At 35.7% G+C, this 27,972-nt stretch overlaps 3 protein-coding genes across 4 annotated transcripts; 2 read left to right on the top strand and 1 right to left on the bottom strand.

The window, feature by feature from the left end:
• The first annotated feature begins 3,074 nt into the window (after positions 1 to 3,074).
• On the top strand, positions 3,075 to 7,267 carry LOC121267352 (two-component response regulator ARR1-like). Of its 2 annotated transcripts, none has more exons than XM_041171218.1 (6): positions 3,075 to 3,576; positions 4,095 to 4,247; positions 4,343 to 4,723; positions 5,029 to 5,105; positions 5,359 to 6,540; positions 6,616 to 7,267. In XM_041171218.1, exons 1-6 carry the CDS (start codon positions 3,402 to 3,404, stop codon positions 6,688 to 6,690), a joined length of 2,043 nt encoding a protein of 680 aa, XP_041027152.1. In that variant the 5' UTR covers positions 3,075 to 3,401; the 3' UTR covers positions 6,691 to 7,267. The 2 variants fall into 2 exon arrangements, with proteins under 2 accessions (XP_041027152.1, XP_041027159.1); XM_041171225.1 differs by having other exon boundaries at positions 3,076 to 3,576; positions 6,619 to 7,267.
• Positions 7,268 to 9,370: 2,103 nt separating this feature from the next.
• Positions 9,371 to 12,536, bottom strand: LOC121267366 (COBRA-like protein 7). The gene is made up of 2 exons (XM_041171237.1): positions 11,847 to 12,536; positions 9,371 to 11,112 (listed from the first exon to the last, which is right to left on the bottom strand). Exons 1-2 carry the CDS (start codon positions 12,373 to 12,375, stop codon positions 9,701 to 9,703), a joined length of 1,941 nt encoding a protein of 646 aa, XP_041027171.1. The 5' UTR covers positions 12,376 to 12,536; the 3' UTR covers positions 9,371 to 9,700.
• Positions 12,537 to 20,172: 7,636 nt separating this feature from the next.
• Positions 20,173 to 24,064, top strand: LOC121246650. The gene is made up of 7 exons (XM_041144873.1): positions 20,173 to 20,703; positions 20,848 to 22,243; positions 22,378 to 22,446; positions 22,564 to 23,136; positions 23,227 to 23,410; positions 23,461 to 23,543; positions 23,862 to 24,064. The coding sequence occupies exons 1-7, from the start codon at positions 20,173 to 20,175 to the stop codon at positions 24,062 to 24,064; spliced, it is 3,039 nt and encodes a 1,012-aa protein (XP_041000807.1).
• Positions 24,065 to 27,972: the final 3,908 nt, after the last annotated feature.

Genomic DNA, 27,972 nt, shown 5'->3' with positions numbered 1-27,972 from the left:
GACACGCGTCGGTTGGGGGAAGAGGAATGGCAGGGTAGATTAAAAGCGGGTCAGAGAGTACTCAGAGTAGAGAAGCACTCGACAGAGGTAAACCTGATGAACGGTTGGCATCACCCGCTTTAAAAGCAGAGCTTGAAAACGATCTTGGACGCCCTCCCCAGTCCCCACTTCCCTTCACGCGTCAGAATTATTTTTGCGAAATTTTTTACACTTTACTGCTATGATTTATTAAAATAATTTATTTTATATTAAAAAAATTGACCTAACTAATCACATTAATAGGATTTACAAAAAATATACAAAATTATTATTAATCATATTAATAAAATGTGCAAAGATTATGTAAAATTATTTGTACACGAAAATCCCTCTGCCTCTCTCTCTCTCTCTCTTTTTTTTTTTTTTTACATTTTCTGACCAATAAACAATGCCAAGTGGTTGATGATTTTTCTTAATAAAACCCACCATACTATAAGAGAAATTATATTTGTAGCTATATAATATATAAGTGCTACACAATTATTTTAAAAAAATGAGTAATTGCGGGATCTATATAAAAAAATTAATTTTTTAATAATAAATCTTTTTTTTTTTTAAAATTATGTGATACTTATACACTCCACGAATGTATCTAATAGAAAAGTTGAGCAAGATTTAATAGTTCGTAGCATCCCTCACTTTTGAAGTCTAAACTAATTTCTTTAGGCCGATTCTATTCAGCTTTAAATATAAGGTAGAACAATGTATCATCTCATTCACATCAATTAATATATCTGATTTTTAAATGATTTTTATTTAAAGGACTTTGCCATCCAACTGTCTACATTGTACACTACACTTATTTTAATTTTTTTTATTCTTGTTAAACTACTTGTTTAGAAAAAAAAAAAAATTCTACTTATCATCCTCTACACAACACACCATGTGATTTATTATTTTTATTATTCTATTTAAACATACAGACATGATGATTTCTTTCAGTTTTAGATATCAAATTGAATTTGAACTATAATCTTAGCATGTAAACAAAGTAGAATTTTGAAAAAATTATCTAGATTTTAGAGCATAGTTGTATTTTAAAATTTAAGAACAATCAAGAGAATTTTTCTATGATGAGAGTTTGTTATGGCAATGCCTATAATTTGGAATAAGAATTTTAAAGTAAGAACCGTACTGCATGGTCTAGGTAAAGAGTTGGAAGTCGTAATTAATTAGGTTGAGTTAAATCTTATAAAATGGAAATGCGCCATGAATGCGTGCTCTATGTAGCTAGCTCAAGGCTTTCAAATAAATCAAAATTAATTAAAGAGAAGGGTCATTTTTAGGTCAATTCATGCAAGCGACATCAAATGCTTTAAGCATACTTTATTGGTATTTCATGCAAATGATAGAACACTATGCATTTATTTATCTAAGAATGGGATGTACATCATTTTACTTGTTTATCAGGTTGCCCACTTGGTCACGAGTTTGATACTAACGTGGATAATGACAAACAAGAGCACACAAATAAATAATTAAAGGAGAAGAGGGGATTTTAGTTGATAATTTTAATCAGATCATTTTTCAAATTATATAAAAAATAATAATCTGAATTTAAAAATCAACCATGACCTAGATTTAACAATTAATATTTCAATATCAAATGTTATCCAATTTAATGCACAAAGATGACATTCTACTTTATTTAATGTCAATAAATTCCAATGTCTTAATTTTCTCTTTTAGAATAATTTGTTTTAAGAACCTATTAATTAGCCTTTTAGTTTGTCAATGATTCTCTCTGCCTATATATAATGAAGATTGAAGTTTGTTACAACCATCTATCTATTTCAACACTACAATTTCATCTTTTAATTTTGATTTTGAGTACCATCACGCATTGTTTATATAAAATAATTTGATTTGAAAAATAAATTTTAAAATTTGAATCTTACAAATAAGATTTTTTCATTTAAATGATGTGAATGATATACTTTACACACCGACTTGAGAATATAATAACTCTTTAATTTTATAAGAAAAGTTAAATAATTAATGGATAATGTCACATTAACACATTAAAATGAAATCAATATATAACTCAAAAAGAAAAAAATGAAAAAGTCTTCACTAATTCGATAGTGGTGTTTACTTTTTAAAACAATAATGTTGAATTCCTAATATTCATCAAATGAAAGGGACCAAAATCAAATGGGCTTAATAGTCAAACACTAGACATATTTTCTCTCGAGCTGTTTGGTGAAAAGAGAAAACATTATAACAGCTCAATAATATACGAGAACTACTTAAAACTACTTCAACCCACCCTTCCTTGTCGGGGCTTCCATTTCATTTAAAAAGGTCAGCCATATTAAGCTGGAATTCTCACACTAATTTGACATTTTTAAAAAAATAATAAATATAATTCCCAGCTGTTTTTGAGTTATTAAGTACGGATTTGACTAATTAGTAGGATAATTTAAATTTGAAAAATGATATTTACAGTGACAAAGTACATAAATGTCGTGTACTTTTTTTAAAAAAAATAAAAAAATATGAAATTTAGATAAAAAATTAATTTTATAATAATAAATTTTATTTTTTTAAAAGATATACGTAATATTTATACAATTCATCACTATATTTAATATGAATAATACCGTTTATCATTTTAATTTTTATCATCCTCTCATTATCTTATGATATGATATTAGATGATTAAAAATTTTTTATTATTTTTTACTTATAAATCTATCATGTAATATTAAATCATGGAATATAAAAAAAAAAAAAAATGATATAGATCTTTTCTTCTAATATTACTCGAGGATTTATACCAGTACAAACGGGGGGTAAAAAAGGAACTCAGGATGATGCAGTAAAAAAAGTGAAACAGTGGGGCAGTAACTTTTTTTGAGGTTTAGGTTGACTGCTGTTCCTTAGAGTACATTTAGGATGCTGTTGGGTTAGTTAATCCTATGTATGAGCTGGATCCACTCTTCAGGACTGACCCACACCCTTTTTAATATTATATTCTTAATAAAGTACCCCAATTAAATAAAATAAAAATATTTATAAATAAAAATAAACCCAAACAAAGAGAGAGAGAGAGAGAGAAATTATTCAGCTTGGATTGGAGGTTGAAGCAGAGAAGAGCAGAGCCTTGGTTTTCCACTTTCAATTCTCTCGCTGGGGAGAAGATATATATTATTTAGTGAGAAGCTCAAATTCTCTTCCTCTTTTGCTCGGGCTCTTTGATAACTATACGGGGTTCGTGGAATTTCGAACTGGGTATCAAGCTTTTGATGCCAAGTTCCAGTATGCGATTCGGGTTCTTTCTTTCTGCGTGAATATCTTTCTGTCTCTTTTCTTTTTTGTGTTCTCGGATTTGGGTCTCTTCTTTTGTTGGTTTTGGAGATATGAATCCGAGTAACGGGAAGGGATCGATGTCAACGGCCAGTTCAAGCGCAGCTTGGAAAGCCGGTGACGTGGTTCCAGACCAGTTCCCGGCGGGGCTACGTGTGTTGGTCGTAGATGATGACCCCACATGCCTTGTGATCTTGGAGAAGATGCTCAGGGCTTGTCTTTATGAAGGTATTCTTCTTTAATTTCCCTCTGTTGATCATAATTCTTGTTCTCTGACTCGCTGTTTGCTTTTGTTTCTCGGGCTCTCTCCGTTTGTTTTGATGAAGAAGATTTTTTGGCTAATTTTAATCCAGATATATGTTTGCGTGAGTGTATTTTCTTTATTCTTTCAATCGTTCTGTTATAAAAGTTCTTTGTGCGTGTGCGGGGCGTGTGTATGGAAGAGGGTATTTCTGGAGGAAAAAGCAATGAAATGGGTTCTTTATTTCTGGCTATAGTTCTACATCTTTAAAATTTTCAACTGCAAATTGATTGCTATAGTTGACTTGGTTAGAGATTCTGATTTGGCTGAACAATAGCTTATATTGTACAAATTTCTCGTGCTTTTGAGTGTTTGTCTTATCTCTGAGATCAGGTCAGCTTTCAATTTGTGCATTCAGAGCCATAATTTTTTTTTCTTTGTCCCTACAGGTTTTCAATTGTTCAAAGTGTTTAATGATTGATTAAATTTGTTTTTGAAATTTCAGTTACCAAATGCAATAGAGCGGAGATCGCATTGTCGCTGCTTCGAGAGAACAAAAACGGGTTTGATATTGTTATAAGCGATGTTCACATGCCTGACATGGATGGATTCAAACTCCTGGAGGACATTGGGCTGGAGATGGACCTGCCTGTAATCAGTACGTACCCTAATCATTGTGAATAGGTTTAGCAACCATGAATCCACAGTCTATCTCAAGCTAGGGCCTGATATCTTCTTTATGTAATTGAACAGTGATGTCAGCAGACGATGGGAAAAATGTTGTCATGAAGGGCGTGACTCATGGTGCTTGTGATTACCTAATCAAACCAGTGCGGATCGAAGCATTGAAGAACATATGGCAGCATGTGGTTCGGAAGAGAAAGAATGAGTGGAGGGAATTGGAGCAGTCAGGTAGTGTAGAAGACGGAGATTGGCAGCAAAAACCGTGTGATGATCTGGATTATTCATCCTCAGCCAATGAAGGGAATTGGAAAAGCTCGAAGAAGAGGAAGGATGAGGAGGAAGAAACAGAGGAGAGGGATGATTCATCCACATTAAAGAAGCCCAGGGTGGTTTGGTCGGTTGAACTCCATCAACAGTTTGTGGCTGCTGTTAATCAACTAGGCATTGACAGTGAGTATTCTCTACCCACATCTAACAACTCACTACTTTATTCTTTGTTGCCCGTCCTCTCAAATAGCAAAGTACCCATAATTTACTATCTATTTTCTCAAGCGTATGCTTCTATGGGAATGTTGTTACAGTGGCTCAATGAATTGGATTGTATACCCTTCTATTATGTTCCATTGCAAGTTTGATTCATTTGCAATTTCTCTTTATTTACATGTTAGTGATTGTTATTAAACATGTCTGTTCATTTCTTATTTCGAGTACCGATTTTTTTGCCTTACGTTATTATGTGTAATATGCGCGTACAGAGGCGGTCCCTAAGAAAATTCTGGAGTTGATGAACGTTCCTGGGCTCACTAGAGAAAATGTTGCCAGCCACCTTCAGGTACACTACAATTGCCCTTAAATGGTAATATTTCAACAATCGTATAAAGTTTGTGCCTCATGTATGTATGTCTTTTTCTTTTATGGGTGATTGAAAATTTCAAGTAATTTAAGTTTCAACAAACATGGGAGTTAGTTTGTTAGCGATAAGTATATTTTTTCCTCTCTTTTATGACTTATGTATGCCATGTTATGGCTATTTTCCAATCCCTTCCATTCTCTGTAAAAACTGACTGTTCAACCTTTTGGTACAGAAATATCGCCTGTATCTTAGAAGGCTTAGTGGTGTTTCACAGCACCACAGTAGTTTGAATAATTCTTTCATGAGTCCAGAAGCAAGTTTTGGACCAATGTCTTCGCTCAATGGGCTTGACCTTCAAACACTGGCTGTTACTGGCCAACTCCCAGCACAAAGTCTTGCTAATCTTCAAGCAGCAGGACTTGGTAGGTCTACTGCAAAATCTGGCATTCCCATGCCGCTGGTTGATCAAAGGAATCTATTTAGTTTTGAAAACCCCAAGTCAAGATTTGTAGAGGGGCAACAGCAACATCTGAGCAGCAGCAAACCAATGAATTTACTTCATGGAATTCCAACAACTATGGAACCGAAGCAGCTTGCCAGTTTGCATCAATCTTCACAATCACTAGGGAACATGAATGTGCAAGTCAATTCCCATGGAGCACAGAGTAGCTCTTTGCTGATGCAGATGGCTAAAACACAATCGAGAGGGCATATACTAAATGAATCTGCTGGCAGTCATCTTCCTTCGCTTCCATCATCCATAGGGCAGCCCATTATGTCAAACGGGATTGCAGGTGGGGTTATTGGAAGAAATGAGATTGGTGATAATGGCAGAGGGACAGGGTATAATAATCCAGTTGCCCAAACTTCTTCAATGTTAAGTTTTCCTATGAACCACACCACAGAATTAGTTGGCAACAGTTTCCCTATAGGAAGTACTCCTGGGATATCCAATGTCACATCCAAAGGAGCATTTCACGAAGAGGTTAACTCAAAAATAAAAAGTTCAGCAGGAATTGTGCCCAGTTATGACATTTTCAATGACCTGCACCCGGAAAAATCACAAGAATGGGAATTACAGAATGTTGGCTTGCACTTCAATGCCTCTCAAAATGCAAACCCTGTACAGGGCAACCTTGATGTGTTACCATCAGTTTTAGTTCATCAAGGATATTCTTCTAGACAAGGTAGTGGACAGAACAGGAATATATCGGCCATGGGCAGGACAATGTTCTCAGGGGTGGAAGCTACTGGTCAAGGGAATGCACAAATTATGGATCAGCAGCTTAGTAATCTTATTGTTGACAATCCTGTCCGGGTCAAGTATGAACGGTTTTCTGATACAAGTAGTCAGAATGCCCTCTTTGCAGATCATTTTGGTCAGGAAGATCTCATGAGTGCACTCCTCAAACAGGTTTGTTATTTAGATATTTACGTTAGGCTTTATCTAAGCAATGTTTTCAATTGATAACAATCCTCTGTTTTCCAGCAGCAAGGAAATACTGGACCAGCCGAACCTGACTTCGACTTTGATGGATACTCCATCGACAATATTCCAGTATAGAAAATGCTGCCAGCTCCAGTTAATTCCTTGATTGCTGTTTATGTTGTACATACTTGCTACCACAGATGGAATTTAACATGCAATCACACAATGGAGATTCTATTCTCTACCTGGAAAGAGAGAGCTGCATTATTTCAGTTATTCGCATATTCCAATGTGAATAGCCTGCTATGCTGGCATAACTTAACATTTAAAGATCAGACCAATGGATAGTTGAGATGATTGGGTTAAGTTGGAACAAATGGTGAAGCAGGTAAGATACCAGTGCATGATATGCAAAGGTGTACATGCAAATTTTGACTGCTTTCTTTTAGTAGCAGAATATAGTAAGAAACTACTAGTTTTAGGGTGGTTGTGAAGGTGTCAATTAGTTTTGGTCGCACGTGTCGAGTTTATTGGGACAAGGTTTTGATACATCTTCAGATTTCTAGGTTCTCTTCTAACTCTAAATAACATGTCAAAGTTTGAATGTTTCTCTCTTAAATTCCTCATCATTTTTTTCCCTCTTCTTCGGCAATTATGATGTACATATTCCCATTCTATGCTCAAGACACAACCCACCCTGGGTATTCATTCTTTTCTGATTTACAACTACTCTGTGATGTGCTCAGCAGTGTTCATTTTTTGTTTGTTTTTACTCTTAAGAGATCTGGTTTCTTGAATTTGGTCGATATTTTGATTAGATTGGAGATTGTCATTTTGATAAACATGCAACATGTATTTGAAAATACAACTGGAAGCCAAGAACTAAAAAAAAGTAGATCAACCGGAAGAAAGATAAATGTTTAATTCGTAAAGAGATACATCAAATTACAAATTTTATTTTTATAAAATTTTCCTGCCAATTTATCACGTCGTATTTCTACGGATGGTTTAAGATTCTGTTTAGAAATATAATTATTTTTAAATATTTTATTATTATTTATAAATAATTTATTATTATTCACAAATTATTCATTATTTATTTTTTACTATTCATAAAATATTTTATTATTATTTATTAATAATTTAAAATATTCTTAACATCCAAACAATAGTAGATAGGAGCTAGATAGACGTTGCAAAGAAAACACGAACGAAAGAATCATTCTAATGGGTCGACCCATGAAAACACGGGAGGTCGGCACAGTAGGGAAAAGAGTCAAGACTACCTTTCGAATGAATTTCGCATTCATGGCAATCGACCTGCCAACCCGAGAAGTCAATGTTTTACTCCTTCCTTTTTGCCAATAACAATGATCATTCACCGTTTGCCTAATTTAGGTAGGAAATGGTACTTAATTCTCTCAAATTTACGGTTTTAATATTTTATTTTAATATTTTATTGATTAAAGAGTGATTATTTGTAGATTTGCATATTTTTATTATTTTTTTAATAATTAAAGATGTTAAAAAAATATTTAAAATAAAAAAATATATATTTTTACATTAGCAATACACCCAATAAAAAATAATAGGCAGCTAATAGAGGTGGAATCAGTCCGGTTCGATCTGGTTTTAGACATTTTATAATCGAATCGGTATATACCGATTTTGAGATTTGAAGAACCGATACCGCACCCGGTTTTACTAGTGTCGGTCCGATTTGGTCCGATAGATTATAATATATTATATTATATAATAATATAGTGATAATATATTGTAGTATATTATAATATATATTCTAATTGTATTATAGATTATAGTGATAATATATAGTTATTTATATAATATTTAAAAATTTAATATTATATTAATTAGTAAATTATCATATAATACAAAATTATTTTATATAAAATCATATATAAAAATATATAATATATAAAATCATATAAAAAATATTTTATATAATATAAGAAATTAAAAATTATATATATATGAATAAGTTCGATTTGGTGTTCGAAAAAAAAAATCGAAATCAGATCGATTTTGACCGTTTTGATAAAAATGAAATTGGCACTAAAGTAAATCAAATCCGGTCCGGTTTATCGGTTCACTTGTTTTTTTTTTTTTTACCCCTAGCGGCCGACTGGCACTATCCCTTTAGGCTTTAGGTATGGATGTTTAATGGGGATATGTTTTGTAGACGGGAGAAATTGACGGGGTTAGTGCAGTTTTTTTTACACTGTTAATGTTCTACGTGTAGGTAGCCCGTGAATCTATCACCACTAGTGTTTTATGTGCTAGGATGTTAAGATAATTCCAGATGATTGTCAAGCGGTTGTTAGGGTCAACTAGTAATCCGTTAGTTATTAGATTTTTGTACATAAATTGGCTGTTAATATCGGTAAATATAATTAGGGAAGGCAAATTTTAACATAAACAGTGATATTTCTCTTATAAAAACGGAATACATTCTTCCCACTATTTTCAGGTCAATAATGAAATTTTTTAAAGATTTCTTGAGAAAAAACATGCAATGGATGGCAGCAAGGAGTAGCTTCACCCATGTAGGACACTTTGCTCCTCTCGGAGTGGATAGGCACAACCCAAGCCAGAGTGGCCTCCACCCCGAGAGGGGCGGAAGCCGCCCTAAGTTGGTATAAATACAACCGTTGGCATATACTCACCCTGGGTGGGGGACTAACTAAAAACTCATCAACATCAAACGATGATCTATCCAATTAAGGGAGTGTCTGAAACATGAAATGTAATTATGTATGGTATCAACAATCAAGCTGAGCAACAGAGTTCAATGATGTTTACACAAAATATAAAATTCCTGCTCGCTTTATACTTGCTCGTCATTGTTTTCATTTCCCTTCTCACCATAGTGAATTAACTTGAGCTTATACCTTTTGCACCTTTTAAGAACTTGAGTAACACCTTTTGATAAAATCTCCTTTGCCAAAAAAAAAAAAAAAAAAGGTACCATATGTATAATAATTATAGTGTACACCTCTTCTGTCGAGGAAGAAACTGCCAAATCTCCTGGTTAAGCAATATCAACCTAATCACCCAACGAATAAAAAAATCAGCAACAAATACAGAACCCAACAATGCCCCATATTCCCTTATTCCCTGGCTATTGCTATATGAACATGGACAGAAGCGCTAAGACTGAAAGAACTATAAGTGGACCCCTTCGATTTCCACCACCGGTTGGAAATACTGAAGGCAATGAACACTCCTCTCCATTGAAGTATACTTTAGTGGGAAACCCATCTCCATTAGTCACACTAATTCCAGGGGTCTTTTTCTTAGTGAAGGAGATCACAGACTGTTGTTTACCAGGCACCCTGGGATCCTTTTCTGGGTTAGCTCCATCTGTTTCTGCCACAAGATAATTTAATCCAGGATTACCCTGCATGAATATCGTATTGTTGACTCCATTTAACGCCAAGGTTGTTCCATTGAATGAGTACATCGCTTGAAAACCAGGTGTTGCCTTGTCCAATTGCACTGCAGCAAACCAATCAGCAAAGGTAGTTTCATCCCAATTGAATATCGTGATTCTTGCACTCCATCCGTTATTGTAGTCTGTGTACAAATGCCAGTTAATACTGACCCCACAGTTATCTCCACAGGGCATCGGGTTTGGTACTGGTTGATGATTAAGTTCAGCCCAAGCTGTGGCCAAGGCAGTCCGATTTTCAAAAGGCAAAAGAAGCGCATTTGATGGAAGATGCATAGCTGGAGTTGTCGAACTACAACTACGAGCTGTGTTACCAGGGCACCCACATGCACAAGTTTTGCATGGAATGATAGACTCATTATAGTATGCTGAAAATGAGACGCAGCATTTGGGGCTTTCTCCCTTGGGATGTGTTATATTGCAGACGACCTGCCAACTGGCAATTGCAGTTGAATTTACTGGTAAGCCACTTCGATCTGGAAATTGGCTAGGACTCACCCGCACTGGCTGGCTACATTGATAATCAGGGTTGAGTGTACCGTTGATCTTCCAATTCACTGGTGGAATAAGCCGCGATCGATTGAGATCTGGTGGCATTTTATACACTTGAACCTGGAATGCAGAAATTGACTTGCTTGGGTCCATCTCTCGTGGCAAGATCGTACCATTTCGGCAACAATACGGGGTCAAACCAAGGATCGTGTCATTGTACTTGGTTGGAGGCAGGTCAATTATGATTGGAGTTCTTTCACAATTTAATACAGTGGAGAAGTCTAAACTCTGGTAATATGCACCTTGCGCGCCGAATATGCATTCAGAAGAATCGACAACAGATGGATATGCCCCTTTCATGGCATTGATGAATTCACCTCTTGTCCATTCCCAGCTCAATTTCCAGTTATCGAGACGGCCAAGAGAGTTTTGGTTTGAGAGTGTGACCTGTGCCAAGTAGTTCGACTCATATGTTTGGATCACATCATACATAATAGTAAGGTCGCCACTCTGGCGAGGCAGGAACTCCTCATCTACAGTCATGTTTGATTTAGCACTCGGGTCTTCTTGTGTGCAACAAACTTCAGTAACATTCCCTGAGAAACCAACATTCATGCTCATGAACACATCCAATTCAAGCACGAACCCAATGCATCATAAAAACTATATGTTGTCTTCGGACATCAAGTGTAATTATACTTTTGTTTATAAGAAAACAACATCAAATCAAATAAATTTTCAAGTGTGGAGAACTTTGTTTCACTCTCCGTCATTTTACTGCCTCGGAAAGACTTTTCTCCTCAATGAGGCAACTAAAAATTCATCAGACAGGTCAATAAACTGAGGCAAATTTACAAAAATATGGTTGTCTCACACAAGTTGATATGGTCCACTTCATAATAGCACGCAATGTTGACAAAATCTTGATCCAATTTCTTAACCAAAGGAATTCAACTCATACCAAGAATTATTTTGCATATTACTGATATTTTCTATCATCTTTTTAGGGCAAACCGATAATTTTGTAGTGAAAGAAAATAAAACTGCCACAACTTTAACCCTTTACATTTTCTTTTTCCTAAATTCTAAACAGATTTACGAACTCGATCATGGAGGTTTTAACGGAGTTAGCCCAAAAGATGCAGAGAACTCAAATCTACCAGAAAAAACACTACTAAAACTCAATAGAACGCAACGAATATGAAGAGCACCTACTACCCATATACCACAGTATACACGAACAAGAATCCAAGGAAACCGAAAAAAATGAGCCACCAAATCCCTGTTTCAAAAATAACCAAATGAAATCAAGATAGAAAAAAAAAGTTACCTTCTGCAGATGAGCTAGAACAAAGCCAACCATCATTGGCAAGCGAAATGTTAGCGGGCAACGGAATCTCAGGTGGAGCAACACCGAACTGCGTCCCCACCAGGTGGACCCGGACTTGAATCTGGGTCAAGTCCCCCGCGGTCTCCACCGCCGTTTTGAGGTCCGTCATCGGGTAGCCGGAGAAAACGGTTCCATTCTCGACGCTACCGGGGAGTCTGTTGCCGTCGGACAGAACGGCGTTGGAGGCAGAGACCAAGTACTCGCCGTGCTTGAACCCCACGAAGACCTTCCAAGACTTGAGCTCCACGAGCCCGTTGTTGAGTACGGTCAAATCGGACTCGAAACGGTAGGGCTGCTGGCTCAGATCCGACGTGAGATTCGGCATGAGCTTCGTTCCGCTGCTGTAAGTGTAGGACAAGTATACGCCGTTGCACGAATCAGCGCCCGTCGAAGGAGACTGAGCAGCCAAGAATGGTAAAACGGCGAATAGAACCAAAACGGTGACGAAGTGACGGAAACGATCGGACATTTCGCTGGGGGCGGGGGTGTCGTGACTGTCGTCTTTGGTTCTGGAGTTTGAACTTGTCTGAACAAGTAGAGAGAGAGAGAGGGGCAGCGAGAGAGCAGATTTTTGAAGTGCTTTTTAAGGAAAAGAGAGAGAGCGGAGACGCGTTAAGGGTGTGTACTATGTATGTGTTATGTGTAAACACAGCTTATTAAGAGCTGGTGTTTTTAACATGTGCCTCCCTATCTACGCATCTTCATGTTTTTTCCCCCTCCTTTCTTTTTAATATTTTCATACTTATTTATTTTGTTAATTGTATATTATATTTTTATTTTACTCTCTTATCTCATTTATTTATTATTAAAGAAAGACGGATGTAGACGTAAATTTCTGAATTTTTTTTTTCTTTTTTTGTATTACTTTTTTAAATAAACTGTTAAATAATGCGATTCATCATCTTAATTCTTATCATTTTTTAATATGATATTAGATAATTAAAGATTATTTATTATATTTTATTTATAAATTTATCATCTAATATTAGAGAATGATAAAAAAATAATAATAATAGATTTTTTTCTGAACTGTTGGGTGCAAAATCTGGCATTAATATTAACGTTAGCTCTTACTTTTTGAAATATAGAATGATGAATTTAATAAATAATGGAAATACCATATTAATTACATAACGATACAACATATTACATATTTGCCATCGAGTTTCATTCGTTTGTGGTCATGTGGAATGGTTCAAAAGAGTTTGGTTTGATTTGGTTAAACTATTGGAGTCGTGCAAAATATATTAAAGAAAAAGGGGGTGTTTCACGAAACAGAGTCAAATGCGAATCGGTGTTTTGAAGAACAATTCATCGTTTTGTATCCTTTATAGGGTTCTTTAATTTGAATTTGTAAAAGGGACCAAATGGGCATCGGAAGGTGCTTTTGGGGGATACAGTCAAATACAAATTACAACGTAATGGAATGATGTGGATGGGTTTATTTGGACATCTATCCAAAAAATGCCACGTGGCTGTCTTATTTTTTCAATTTCTTTTATTTGATTACTAGAGATGAGAGCGAAACTGTAAATTAAATAAAATATTATTTTTATTTTAAAATTTTAAAATATTAAATTTTTATAATATTTGATATGAAAATTAAAAAAAATTATAATAATTAAATGAGATAAGATGAGATGAGATGATTTAACAAACTAAATCGTGTCTTAATCCATTAATTATAATTAGAAATTCATTTTATTTTGTGATTTTTTAAAGAAGTGCTATATACACAAAGAGTACAGAAATAAATTTATAAATTTATGTAGTTTATGTGATTTGTTAGATCTATTTTATAATAAAAATAACTTTATAATCTAACTTATTGCATCAAGTCATATTAATTTGTAGGTTTAATTTTGTGACTATTTTTTTTAATATGTATTATTTCAAATCCATTGACTTTTTTTTCCCCGAATAGTGATGGAAAAACCACGGGGACAAACACGTCGTCGTCATTTGAGTCTTTAAGATGAATGTTAACGTGTGAAAAAAAAAAAAGAAAAAAAAAAGGAAAATAGAGAAACAATGCGAAGGCGAATTCCCCATCAACCGGGTTACGCAATACGCATGCATTTTGCCATTTACTATGGGTAATGTTAGGCTGGCGCCAGCCATGACCGACGGACGTCCCGTTTAGATGAAATAATTCTTCTTCTTCTTCTTCTTCTTTTTTTAAATATCTTTAAATATTTTTAAAAAATATATTAATATATTAATAGTCACTTTTTTAATTAATAAATAAAAAAAATTAAAAATAAAATTAAATATATTAACAGTCACAATGAAAAAGTAAATTGAGAGATTAAAATATCATTATTCTTAGACCATTTTGTTTTATATTATACGAGCTGTCACTCCACCGTGTGTCGAAAACGACTTAATAATTTGTGTAACAACTTATAATCTCATGCTAATATAATATATTAAAGATATACACCTTTTTTCTTTTTTTTTTTTTAATCTCTAACATTTTGTATCTTTCTATGGTACATATGCATCATCGTGACTAAATCCACAACTTTCATAAGCCCGGCTCAAGTGCAAGGCCACTTAGGCCATTGCCTAAGCTCCCATCCGGGTCATCCTATTCAAAGCTCCTAAAAGATGTTTTTTTTTAAAATTCTTTTAGAAAGAATATAAAAACCATTTCATTAATAAAAAATTAAATAACTTTTATATTTTTCAATGTATTCAAGACCTCATCATACTAAATTTAATATTTAATCAAATGAAGAATTTATATTTTCAAATAATTTTTTTTAAGATTTTACTAAATTGAGATACAAAATTTACAATAAGGCCTCATTTTAAATTGTTGTATTTAATACAAATTTAAAAACTTTATTTAAAGATTTTAAATAAAATCTCATTTTATTAAAATTTTGAAAAACATTCAATATAATAATTTATATTTTATTGTATTATAATTAAAATTATTCATTTAAATTTAGCCTTAAGACGTCAATTTGTATCGGCCACCCTTGCTTTCATGTTCTGTTCACTACTTATCCCTTCTCTCTCTCTTTTTTTTGTTTTTTGGAAAACAACATATTATTGATAAAATGCATTACATATTACTTTTATCAAGTCAAATGGGCTGAGAAACAACTCTTTATGTGTTTTGAACATTTTCTTAAATATTATTTCGTAAACAATGGCCGAACTAGTAAATATATCGGTATATAAGTTGGTCTCTATTCTCTCATTCCCTCATTTTTTAGTTTATTTTTCTTCCTTTAAGGTTAAAAAATTCAAATGTACAGTTTTTCGACAACTTTTGAAACAAGTGCAGTACAAGAATACTCACAAGAATCGTTCGGAGGATAGTGACGATTTTACAAAAATCACCGCGTGTGGTCCTCGCAACCTTTAGGCAGCTATTCTCGCCATACGCACCGAATTACTAGAGTCGCCACTACTAGATATTTCAAATTTGACTTTTGTGGCTAAAAAGAAACAAGTTTGTTACCTTCATGAGCAGACAAAATCTACCGGAGTTGGTCCAAACTGTAATACATTCTTTTTCATTCTTGTTTTCTTTATTGTATAGTAAAAATAAAAATAAAAAAGTTTATCTTTTGGACGGTTTGTCTGCAGAAGTTGAATCCTCCATTTCTATGAAGGGTAAGGTTGAGTCTCTGTTTAGTTCTGCAGCACCGATTAAATTGAAACTTTATCGTTGCCAGGTCATATACATGTATTGAAGTGTCTATGCTCAATTTATAAATGTGAGACCCGTTTGTTAAATGCTTGAAGAACAAAGCTCCACAATTGAGAGGACTTCTACCAATAATGTGGATTGAGATTATCGATCAAATCTAAAATAAAAGAAAAGTCATGATGTACGTTGATGGTCAATCATTAAATTTTAAAAGTCGTGCATTGATTAATTAAGCAAGCAATGGATGTAAAGAAGATGTCCATTGACTTGAAAAATAAGCACCAGTAGTATTGAATCATGTTTTCTATAACCCATCAATATCTAGGAAATTCCTTGAAAACTGTTGGGATTTATAAGGGTGTATAAACAAATTGATTTTGTACGCACGTGGTTAGACTTTAAGAGTGGAGTATGATCTAATTTTACTCAAAAAAGACTTGAGTTTACTTGTTGTACATCATTCATAACCTTATAAAAACATCACTCAAGAGTTTGAAATAAAAAAAAAAGAAAAAAATGAAAAAAAGAACTTTAACTTTATATAATCTCTTCTGCATAATAAGCTATTTTTGTGAAGGCTACGTATCCTATCAATTATCGAAATCCTTCTCAGCCACCATCACGGATGAATGTTATCTTTTAGAGATAATCTTATAACCGGTCGATCTGTCCTCTATCAAAAAACAGCCCACCAATAAGTGAGGGTCACGTAGACGATCTATTGGAACACAAATGTGATTGCATTGCAGGAGATAGCCTTGCAGCCCCTTCCACTTCCAGAGCCCATCGCAGACCTCATCTGAGTCATCTCCTTCGCAAACCCCTCACCTCCTTCGCAAACTTGCAATAAATATGTTGTTTCCTTCATTTTTCAAGACAATTTATTCTACCCTGCTTCTTTGACTATTTCCATTTATGGGTCGATGAACATATATTTAGTTGGCATTGTTTGGTGCATGTGCAGATGCGTTCATAGCCTTTAGCCTTTTGATGCTGAATGAAAGTGTGGATTTGCTATATCGGGGTTCTTGGGTTGTGAAGTCCTCAAAGTCTATTTGGATTACAGAGCCTTGATCAGTATTAATCAGCTTAACTGGGTGGACGGCCAAGTAGTTCTGGTACCATTTCCACACCTTCAACATTTTCCAGTGGACGAACAAAGATAACAACTAGACTGAGAAAGAGAGGAGAGGAAAATGGATTATGAATTGTGGAAAGCCATGCCCTTTTGCGATTCTGATTTGAGCAGAGAACTTGAATATTCAGATGAATCCATCCCTGATCTAATCTTTTATCCAATGTGCGGGGCGTTCAGATGTATTGGAGGCTGGTTTGGTGGTTGACGGAACTGGGCGACGAATCTTCAGATGAATATTCAGATGTATTCTGATTTGGTGGCTGACGGAACTAAGTGACTGAACTGATTGTGAGGGGCGTTTGACTGGGTTAAGGCATCTGTTGAGTTTGTTGAGTTTCTGAAGAAATGTTGATTATCTAGTGTGATGAGTCTTATGTGAATTGTGTAGAATCGCTGACGTGACAGACTATTATTGCATGCTGGTAATTTTTTTGAAATAGAAGGACCGGCCTTTTTGTATTTTTTATGATGCTTATATAATTTCATTATACCATGTTAATTATATTTTATATTTCTAATTTTATACTAGCTTACACATCAACATTATTACCTAGCTTGCCTCTTACGTGATGACATAATTAATATATATATATATATAATGCAATGCGTGGATGATTATCAATTATGATATAATATAAAAAATTATATAAAAATTATTTTATACAACATAAAAAATTAAAATATATATATGAATCGGTCCGATTTGGTGTTAGAAAAAAGAAAACCGGAATTGAACATATTTTGACCGATCTTGAGAATAATGAAACCAGTACCTGACCGAACTAAACCCGGTATTGGACCAAACCCACTGGTTCAGTCCAATTTACCCGTTCACCAGTTTTTTTTCATCCCTACATACCATATACCACACTTATTTTTATTTTTTTAATTTTATTCTTTTTAAACTAATTGAATTATTCTATTCATTATCTATATACCACATATTTAGTAAGATAAAAAAATAAAAATAAGTGTGGTATGTAATGTATGAGATGATGAGTAAAATTTTTGATATAAATATACTAAGGGAAAAACTTCTTTGCCCACTTAGTTTGACCGTTGGTCAATTTTTTTTTTTAGTGATTAATAAAGTGATTTTAAATGTATTGATATATTTTTTTATTTTAAAAAAAATAAAAAAAATAAAAAATACACATTTTACCTATCGACGAAGTTGAGCCGCTATAGTAACCCAACTCATATACTAAAAGAGTGGGGCTACTATGCCGCTTTACTCTTACCGCTAAGCGTATCTCTCAGTGATTTTTTTTTTTATTTTTTTCATATTTTTTTAATATATTTAAATATTTTTAAAAAATAAAAAAATATACTAATATACTTAAAATTACTTTCTTAATTATTAAGTTAAAAAAAAAATTGTTTTGACCATCGATCAAATGAAACTTCAAAATGGAGAGATTAGATAGTTTTATTCATACTAAAAGCCCAACCCAGATGTAGCGCAGGAATCATCGCCTTTTGTTGCGGCCACGTCTTGTGGGACGTGGAAGATGCCTCTCTCGGATAAAAATGTCTATTCTACAAAATTTGAACGACAACGACAACGACAACTGTCTATAGTGAAAAACATATTTGGGTAAGTTAGTCGGCTCCCTCCCATCTCAGACAAATCTCACATGCATTTGCTTACCCGACCTAATACTTCCTTAATAATCATATGATTTCTTAAAAACAAATATACCACTTTATTTATTCACCAGCGGGACTTAAGGCTAGTTTACTTTTCAGACTAAAATTTAAAATTTTAAAAAATTTGAAAACTTTCAACTTCATCATTACAAATTTCTTAAATCCTCATATAAAATAAAATAAAAAATTCAAAATTTTCAAATATCGAAATAAAAATAATATTAAAAAAATATATTTTAATAATATTTTATTCAACTTTTTAATTTTAATCTCAACTCATCTAATTTCATCTTATCTCTAACAATATTTGTATATAGTTTGTGTTGTATGTACAAATCTTGCTTCTGCTTCAAATATTCCAAATAAAATGAAGTGCTCAGCCTCAATTTCAATGAACTTTTTTTTAATGAGTAGTTTAAAAATTCAGATTTTAACTCAGTTCTTAATAATGAAAAATACATTTATAATTTTCTAAAAAACATTATTTTAAATAAATGCTACGTGACACTCTATGATTAGCCTACGTGATTTCTATTAACGGTAATGGATGGAAAAATAGATGGAGAAGTTTCCTTCTTTCACCTTGTGGAAGTAAGGCTTTCTCTCTAAGTTTTCCTTTGGAAACTTAGAGACTTCTTGCTCTTGGACTCTAGTCTATGGAGATTGGGAGGATGGATGGTGATTTGTCATTACTGTGTGAGGGATTGAAGTTGAGAGAAGAAGAACAACAGGAGATCGAGGTTAGTGATGAAGAAGTCTCATTGTCTTTATCAAAGAGTAAACTGTGTATTTTAATTTGTTTGATAGCCGATAATGAGACAAATAGAGGGACCCTTATAAATACTTTGAATAAAGTATGGCATGTAGAGGGTCAAGCAGCCTTTAAAGAGGTGGGGAGAAACAAGTTTGTAGTGGAATTTAAAAGGAGAGCAGATAAAACAAGAGTCTTGAATGGGCGTCCGTGGTCCTTTGATAAAAGTCTGTTGTGCATACAAGATTGTGAAGGGGGAAAGTCTGTAAAGGAAATGCAATTTCGATATGAACCTTTTTGGATTCATTGTCATGACATGCCATTTGCAGGTATGTCTGCGAGCATGGGAGAGAAAATGGGAAGGTCTTTGGGCAAAGTTTTGATGGTGGATACAGATGGAAGTGACACTTGTTTTAGAAAATTCTTACACGTGAAAGTTTTGTTGGACATCTCCAGACCTCTTGCTAGAGGGAGATTCATATCCCTAGATGGGTCAAAGTACTGGATACAGTTTAAATATGAAAGGATGCCCAACTTTTGCTATCACTGTGGCACGATCAAGCAGGGTGTTGGAAGATGTGAAAAGGTGGAGACGGGGAAGCATGTAGTGGCTAGTTTCAGTCAATAGTATGGTGCATGGTTGAGGGCTAGTAGTAAAAGCATAAGCCAGAATAGAGTCCATGAAGGAAAGGAGCAGGGTGGTGGAGGGTCGTCAGAGAATGGCCGGAGGGAATTTTCAGGCGAGTCTAAGATTGATGGTGGACAAGATGGAAAGGAGGTGGAGGTGGCTGAGAATCAGGAATATCTTCTATTACATCCCACTAATGGGGGAGTTGATCAGATTTCTAGTTCTAATTTTGGTTACAACAAAGTCTCATTCAGTGCTAGGAAAGTTGACCTTGGTATAGAGACAGTTGGCTTGGCAGCATTTGTTCACAAGGAAACTATTGAAGCTAATCAGGGCCAACAATGAAATATTATCATTAATGAGGGAGCTGGGGTGACAGATCAGCTCGAGGCATCATCTGACCATACACCCTTGAAAGCCATGCAAGATACTATGTCTAAATTTGGAAAGAAGGGGTCCTGTAAAGCTACCAGTTGGAAGAGGAGAGCACGTGCATGTAGAGATACTTTTAGCAATCAGGTGCATGAGATAGACAAGGATCTGGAAATGTATGATCAATCTGTTAAGAGGAAGGCTCTGGTTATTCAGGAGGGAGGTGGAGAAAAACGAGCTAAGTTGAGTCTAAGAGATGAGGAGAGTGGCATTACTCCAATGAAAAGTGACATTATTCTACTTAGTTGGAACTGCCGAGGGCTTGGGAACGCTCGGACAGTTTGTGAGCTTCACCTTTTGGTAAAGAAAAAAGGCCCAAAGATCATTTTTCTCTTAGAAACGAAGTGCATGAGAGAAAAGGTGGAGGGTATTAGAAACAAGTTGGGTTTTGAATGTAGTTTTGTGGTGGATAGCATAAGGAAAAGTGGTGGATTGGCCATGTTATGGAAAGTTGAGTTACAAGCTGAATTATTCTATTATTCCCAGAACCATATTTCTTTGTCAATTAGCTTGGATGATGGTGATCAAAAGGTGATGGTGACATGATTTTATGGTAATCCAGTGGTAGAAAAAAGAAAGGAAAGTTGGCAATTGCTTAGAAAGTTAAAACCTGAGGGAGAAGTTGCTTGGTTTTGCTATGGGGACTTTAATGAGCTGCTTACTAATGATGAGTAGTATGGTGCAGCAAATAGACCTTTCTCTCAAATGGAAAAATTTAGAGAGGCACTTGATGCTTGTGAGTTGTGTGATTTAGGGTATGATGGGTCTCAATTTACTTGGAGCAACAAAAGGGAAGATGCTGCTTTTATCAAAGAGAGGTTGGATCGTGCATTTGGTAATTATCCTTGGCATCTGTTATTTAGTCACACAAGGGTGAGAGTACTTCCAGTTTTACAGTATGACCATTCTCCTCTTCTCATTTCCTGTGAGATTGATGATGGTATTAATAGAAGACCAACTAAAGTATTTCGTTATGAGGCAAGCTGGTCAAACCTACAGGAATGCAAGGATATTATTCAGAAGACTTGGAGGGTTAGTATGAGAAGGGATAACTCTTTACTCAGTTTAAAGGAAGTTCTATCAAGGTGTAGGTCCAAGCTAACTGTCTGGTCTAAAATAAAGGGAGGGGAGAAGAAGAGAATCCTCAATGCTAAGAGAGGTATGTTACAAGAGTTCCAAAGGATTAACAAGGGTGATTTTAATGATGCTATTAATCACCTGCAGGAAGAAGTGGATACTTTAATGGAGGAAGAGGAAACTAAATGGAGACAAAGATCTAAGCAGTTATGGTTAAAAGAAGGGGACAAAAATTCTAATTTTTTTCATAGATGTGCCACACAAAGGAGACAATCGAATGAGATAAAGGAAATTGAGAATGAAAGAGGTGAGAAAGCTAGAAATCAGATGGAAATTAGCCAACTGTTCCAAGAATATTACCAGTTTTTATTTAAGACATCCAATCCTCGAGACATTGATGCAGCTTTGTGTGACATTGAATCATTAGTTACACCTGAGATGAATAGGCAGCTTGAGAAGGAGTGTAGCTTTGATGAAGTGAAGAAGGTTGTTTTTGAGATGGACTCTTTGAGTTCACAAGGCCCTGATGGTTTCTCAGCAGGGTTCTATCAAGACAATTGGGCTGTTGTGGGGTCTGAGGTTTTCCTGGCAGTTAAAGATTTCTTATCTTCTAGGAGAGGATTGAGTGGAATTAATGAGACTTTCATAGCACTGATTCCAAAGAAGAATAAACCAAGAATGGTCACTGAGTTCAGACCTATAAGCTTATGTAATGTTCTCTATAAAATTGTTTCCAAAGTCTTGGCTAATAGGCTAAAACAGTTTCTTCCTTCTCTGATTTCACATTCACAGAGTGTTTTTGTCTCAGGCCGTTTAATCTCAGCTAATATCATTGTTGCCTATGAAGCCATGCATTCTATGCAACATAGGATGAGGGGTAAAAAGGAAGGGTATATGGCCCTCAAATTGGATATGAGCAAGGCTTACGATAGAATTGAATGGAATTTTTTGGCTGCTGTTTTAAAGAAAATGGGTTTTGGTGAGGAATGGTCTGGTTTGATCATGAAGTGTGTAGAATAGTGAGCTACTCTTTGCTGATTAATCGAGCTCCACAGCAGTTTTTTCATCCTTCAAGAGGGTTAAGACAAGGGGACCTTCTATCCCCTTATCTTTTCATTCTTTGCTCAGAGGTGCTTGGCAAGTTGCTGGATAAAGCTAAGGAGAAGGGATTCATTTATGGGTTTCCTTTTGCTCGAGGTTCCTTATCAGTTAACCATCTTTTTTTTGCAGATGATAGTTTACTTTTTTGCAAAGCAAATGCACTGGAGTGGAGCAGAATGTATAGACTGCTGAGTTGTTATGAACATGCCTCAGGTCAGAGGTTGAATCTGGAGAAAACAACTATTTACTTTAGTAAGAACACATCTCAAGCTGCTAAAGATGCTATTCTTTCAGGAGTAAGGCTGATGGAGGCAAGATCTTTTGAGAAATATCTAGGACTCCCTTCATATGTGGGTAGACACAAAGTGGCAGCTTTCAGACCCATATTGGAGTCTATTAGAAATAGAATGAATAATTGGAAGGTCAACTTTCTTTCAAAGGCTGGCAAGGAGGTGATGTTGAAGTCCATAGTACAGGCAATTCCAACCTACTGCATGAGTATTTTTAAACTTCCTAAGGCAGTTTTAACTGCTATCAATAAGCTCATGAAAAAGTTTTGGTGGGGGAGTAAAGATGAAAGGACTAAAACTCAATGGATTTCATGGAAGCAAATGGGAAGACCAAAAGGGGAAGAAGGGTTAGGGTATCGAGACTTTGAGGAGTTTAATCTGGCCCTTATTGCAAAACAAGGGTGGAGAGTCATTCAACAGCCATCATCATTAGCTGCTCGAGTCCTTAAAGCCAAATATTTTCATAGATCTAATTTTTTACATGCTAAGGTTGGAAGTAATGCCTCTTTTTTGTGGAGGAGTTTTATGGAGGCTAGATCAGTTCTGAAAGAAGGTCTTTTATGAAGAGTTGGCAATGGGGAATCAGTGAACATATGGTCAAACAAGTGGCTCCCTCGTCCATCTACTTACAAGGTTCAATCACCTCATATTGAGTCTGATGATGGAAGAAGAGTTTCTGATCTCATTGACAAGCAAGCAGGAGTATGGGACATGAATATTTTGAGAGAGTTGTTTGTAGAAGAGGAAGTGAACCTGATATGTAGATCAGTGTGAGTAATGTTCAAGATAAGCTTATATGGAGATGCACTACTGATGGCAGATTCACAGTTCGAAGTGCATATCATTTAGCAGGGAATATGGCAGCAGATCAAAAGGGGCAATCATCTTATAGTGTGAAGAAAGGTGAAGTTTGGAAAGATATATGGAAGTTATTGGTGCCAAATGCAACATGCATGCTATTGTGGAGAGCTTGCCATGAGTCTTTACCAACAAACTAGAACCTGGTAAAAAGGAGAATTAGTGAGAATGCTATGTGCCCAATCTGTCAAATTGAACCAGAATCTATGACTCATGCTCTTTGGTCATGCAATTCTGCTCAAGATGTGCGGGGAGCTAGTTTGAAGAGTTTGCAGAAAATCAAAGTAGAAGAAATCTAGTTCAAGGTTTTGGTAAGGGACCAATTTTCAATATTGAGTTTCTCTGATATGGCAGTTTTTGCAGAAACCAGTCATCAGATATGGAAAAGAAGGAACAATTTTGTGTTTAAAGGCAAATTTACAGATCCAAACTTCATTGTTCAAACTGCTATGCAAAAAGTAAGTGATTTCCAGGTTGCCAACCAGAAGCAAGTAGCAGAAGGGGTGACAGCATACCGAGTCTCTCAGTGGACTGCTCCTCCTTCACAGGTGTTTAAGGCCAACTAGGATGCCTCATTAGATCGTGTAAACTGCAGAATAGGTGTTGGGGGTGATCATTAGAGATTGGCATGGTCAGGTGGTTGCTACCCTTAGGTCTCAAAGGGATCTTTTTCCAGATCCAACGATGGTTGAAGCAGTAGGTGCTCTTAATGTAGTAATTCTATGCCAACAGTTGCATTTGTCAAGGATTTGATATGAACCCGCGGGAATGAATCCCTTGAACCCACAATGAATTTGAAAATTCCTCAAGAAAGCCAAATTCAAGTCAATGGATGAAAAAACCTAGACCCGATGAGAACGCATTTCAAGAACCTAGATTATATCAAAATCTAGACCCGTTGAAGAACCCGTCTCAAGAACCTAGATTACAAAGGAGGAACGCCACAAATGTTATGATTTACCTTTGATAAGTTCAAGAGTTCAATCAAGAACAAGAGGAACTCACAAATAACATTCAATATTGTCTAACCTTCAAATGAGGCTATAAGGAGTATTTAAACTAAACCTAATTAAAACCCTATCCAAAATAAAGCCCATTTTTAACCCAAAATGCCCCTGATGAATAGTGTCACTCTACAGTACGCGCGGCTACAATATGGCTACAGTAACGCTACAGTACCTCTTGAAACCCTAATTCCTAAAAGTAACTTTCCAAATAAGCCATTGGCCAAAATACAAGGCCTTCTCAAAAACCTTAGTTCATTAAAAATAAGACGTGTGGGCCAGACATCTTCAAGCCTACTTATTCTAAACTAATAAAATAAATCATTTAACCAAATTGGAAGTCTCCAATAACAATAGGCCCTATCTCTAAGTCATGTCTTCCACAGCTTGAATCAAGTGGATCAAAGTTGGTTCTCCTTCTTTCAAGCCCATCTTGAGTGTTGGGCTCTTACTAGCTTCATCCCAAGTGGATTGCACCAATCCGTGCATTGCTTCCTTGATCTTCTTAGCCCTTGATCTTGTAATTGGTCCATCTGGAACTTGACAATGATCTTTGAGAGTAGGCCCACCTTGGTTTCCATCATTCCCCCTCTCCTCAAAAGGATTCGATCTCGAATCTTCACCTACATCAAAAGGAGAAAGACCAGAAACATTGAAAGTAGCAGAAACATTATACTCACCGGGAAGACCCACTTTATATGCGTTGTCATTAATTTTCTCAAGAACTTGAAAAGGTCCATCTCCTCTAGGATGCAACTTTGTCCTTCTTTGGGCTGGGAATCTTTCTTTGCGCATGTGAACCCAAACCTAATCTCCCGGTTCAAAGATGACACGCCTTCGCCCTTTATTGGCTTGGGAAGCAACCCTTTCATTCTTTTGGGCAATTTGAAGTCTTACCCTCTCATGAAGTGATTTTACCAACTCCGCCTTCTTTTGTCCATCCAAGCTACTCTTGCCATCAACAGGCAAATGCATCAAATCCAAAGGAGTAAGTGGATTAAATCCATAAACAATTTTAAAAGGAGAATATGAAGTAGTAGTATGCATGGTCCTATTGTATGCAAACTCTATAAATGGCAAACAATCCTCCCAAGTTTTTAAATTCTTCTGAACAACAGTGCGTAAAAACTGAGTTAAAGTCCTAATAACTACTTCAGTCTGACCATCAGTCTGTGGATGACAAGTAGTGGAAAATAAGAGCTTAGTACCCAATTTCCCCCACAACACCTTCCAAAATTAGCTAAGGAATTTAACATCCCTATCAGAGACAATACTCCTAAGTACACCATGGAGTCGCACTATCTCCCTAAAAAACAAGTCAGCTATGTTTGTGGCATCATCTGTTTTATGGCATAGAATGAAATTTGCCATCTTACTAAATCTATCCACAACCACAAAAATAGAATATCTACTCCTTTTTGTCCTAGGCAGCCCCAAAACAAAGTCTATAGATATGTCTACCCATGGCTCACTAGGAACGGGTAAGGGTGTATACAACCTATGTGGCAAAACCTTAGATTTGGCCTTTCTACATGTAATGCACCTTCCACAAATACGATTAACATCTCTCTTCATCTTAGGCCGAAAGAAATGTTCATGCAAAATGTCTAAAGTTTTCTTGACACCAAAGTGTCCCATTAATCCCCCACCATGTGCCTCACGCACTAATAACTTACGCATAGAACAACTTGGCACACAAAGTTTGCTTTCCTTAAATAAATAACCATCATGCTTGTAAAACATACCAAATGCCGATTTATCACATGCCATATACATATCAGAAAAGTCAGCGTCATCGGCATACATTTCTTTCACATATTCAAACCCAAGCATTTTAGCACTCATAGAAGTAAGAAGTACATACCTCCGGGATAGAGCATCAGCAACAATGTTCTCCTTACCTTGCTTGTAACGGATGACATAGGAAAATGTCTCAATGTATTCCATCCATCTAGCATGCCTTTTATTCAACTTACCTTGACCCTTGAGATGCTTCAATGATTCATGATCGGTGTGGATCACAAATTCCCTTGGCCATAGGTAGTGCTGCCAAGTCTCTAATGCACGAACAAGAGCATAAAGCTCTTTGTCATAAGTAGGGTACTTCAGGGATGCCCCACTTAGCTTTTCATTGAAGAAGGCTATGGGCCGCCTATCCTGCATCAAAACGGCTCCAATCCCTATTCCTGAGGCATCACATTCAATCTTAAAAGTTTTGTTAAAATTAGGTAATGCTAACACAGGTGAAGAGCACAACCTTTCTTTAATAGTGGCAAAAACATTCTCTTGATTAGCCCCCCAATGAAACCCAACATTCTTTTTAATTATCTCATTGAGTGGTGCAGTAATAGTGCTAAAGTCTTTAACAAAACGCCGATAAAAGCTAGCTAAGCCATGAAAGCTTCTTACCTCAGTGATGCTTTTTGGTGTTGGCCAATCTTTGATGGCCTTGACTTTTTCTTTATCCACCTCATACCTTTTGTACTAACAACATAACCAAGAAAAACAACTTTTTCCATGCAAAAGGCACATTTCTTGAAATTAGCATACAACTTTTCACATCTCAACACATCAAACACATATCTCAAATGCTCAATATGTTCATTTAAGTCCTTACTGTACACTAAGATATCATCAAAGTACACAACCACAAACTTGCCTATGAATGCACGTAGGACATGGTTCATTAATCTCATGAAAGTACTGGACGCATTTGTAAGTCCAAATGGCATAACCAACCATTCATAAAGCCCATACTTAGTCTTAAAAGCAGAATGCTGGATCAAAATAGGCTCAAGCTGGTGTTCTATCAAAATTTCTTAAATTTTAATAAGTTCTATAATTTTGGGCATAGACTTTATAATCAAAATTGGATGGGCGTGTGAATGCATGCTGTTAACGTCATGTTTCATACGCCTTTGAGCCAAGTTCCAGCAACTCAGGTCTTCAAAACTAGGCCTGCAAAAACGAAGAAGGTTCTCCATCTTTCCCATTCTACCATGTACAAGTCCCCATGAACGGGATGCGGCCGAGTGGCGTCAAGTTTGTCTGTCTCATCAGCCATCATTGTTTACTTTCTCTTGTAGGCGAGTTGCTTTGTGGCAAGTTTGGGCCTTGGGGCTGGGTATCGGGATTACTCTCGATCGAGCGCCTAGTGGGCATATCAGTGAGGGGGAATCTCCTTACAGTTACTCTGCCAATTCCTATTGGATGGGTCTGATGGGAATTCTTCCTTTCCTTAATTAATTATTTTTTGCAATTGCGGCATTTTCTTTCCCGGGACAAGGAGTTGTGGGTTTCTCGATCCTTGTGTATCGCACTTATGCTTTCCAGCCATATTCGAGTGGCCTTTTCATCTTTACACAATACATGGCAACAATTCGCCTTAAGATTTTATGGTTGTATTTTGACAGTTTTGATCCGCATTAAATGGCGTCTCTTAGTCCCTTTGTCACTATTTGCTGGAATCG

The sequence above is a fragment of the Juglans microcarpa x Juglans regia genome, chromosome 1D (genome assembly GCF_004785595.1).
Source record: "Juglans microcarpa x Juglans regia isolate MS1-56 chromosome 1D, Jm3101_v1.0, whole genome shotgun sequence".
NCBI lineage: Eukaryota > Viridiplantae > Streptophyta > Magnoliopsida > Fagales > Juglandaceae > Juglans > Juglans microcarpa x Juglans regia.
Note: the sequence above shows the minus strand (reverse complement) of the source record. Positions and strands in the feature narration are given on the sequence as shown.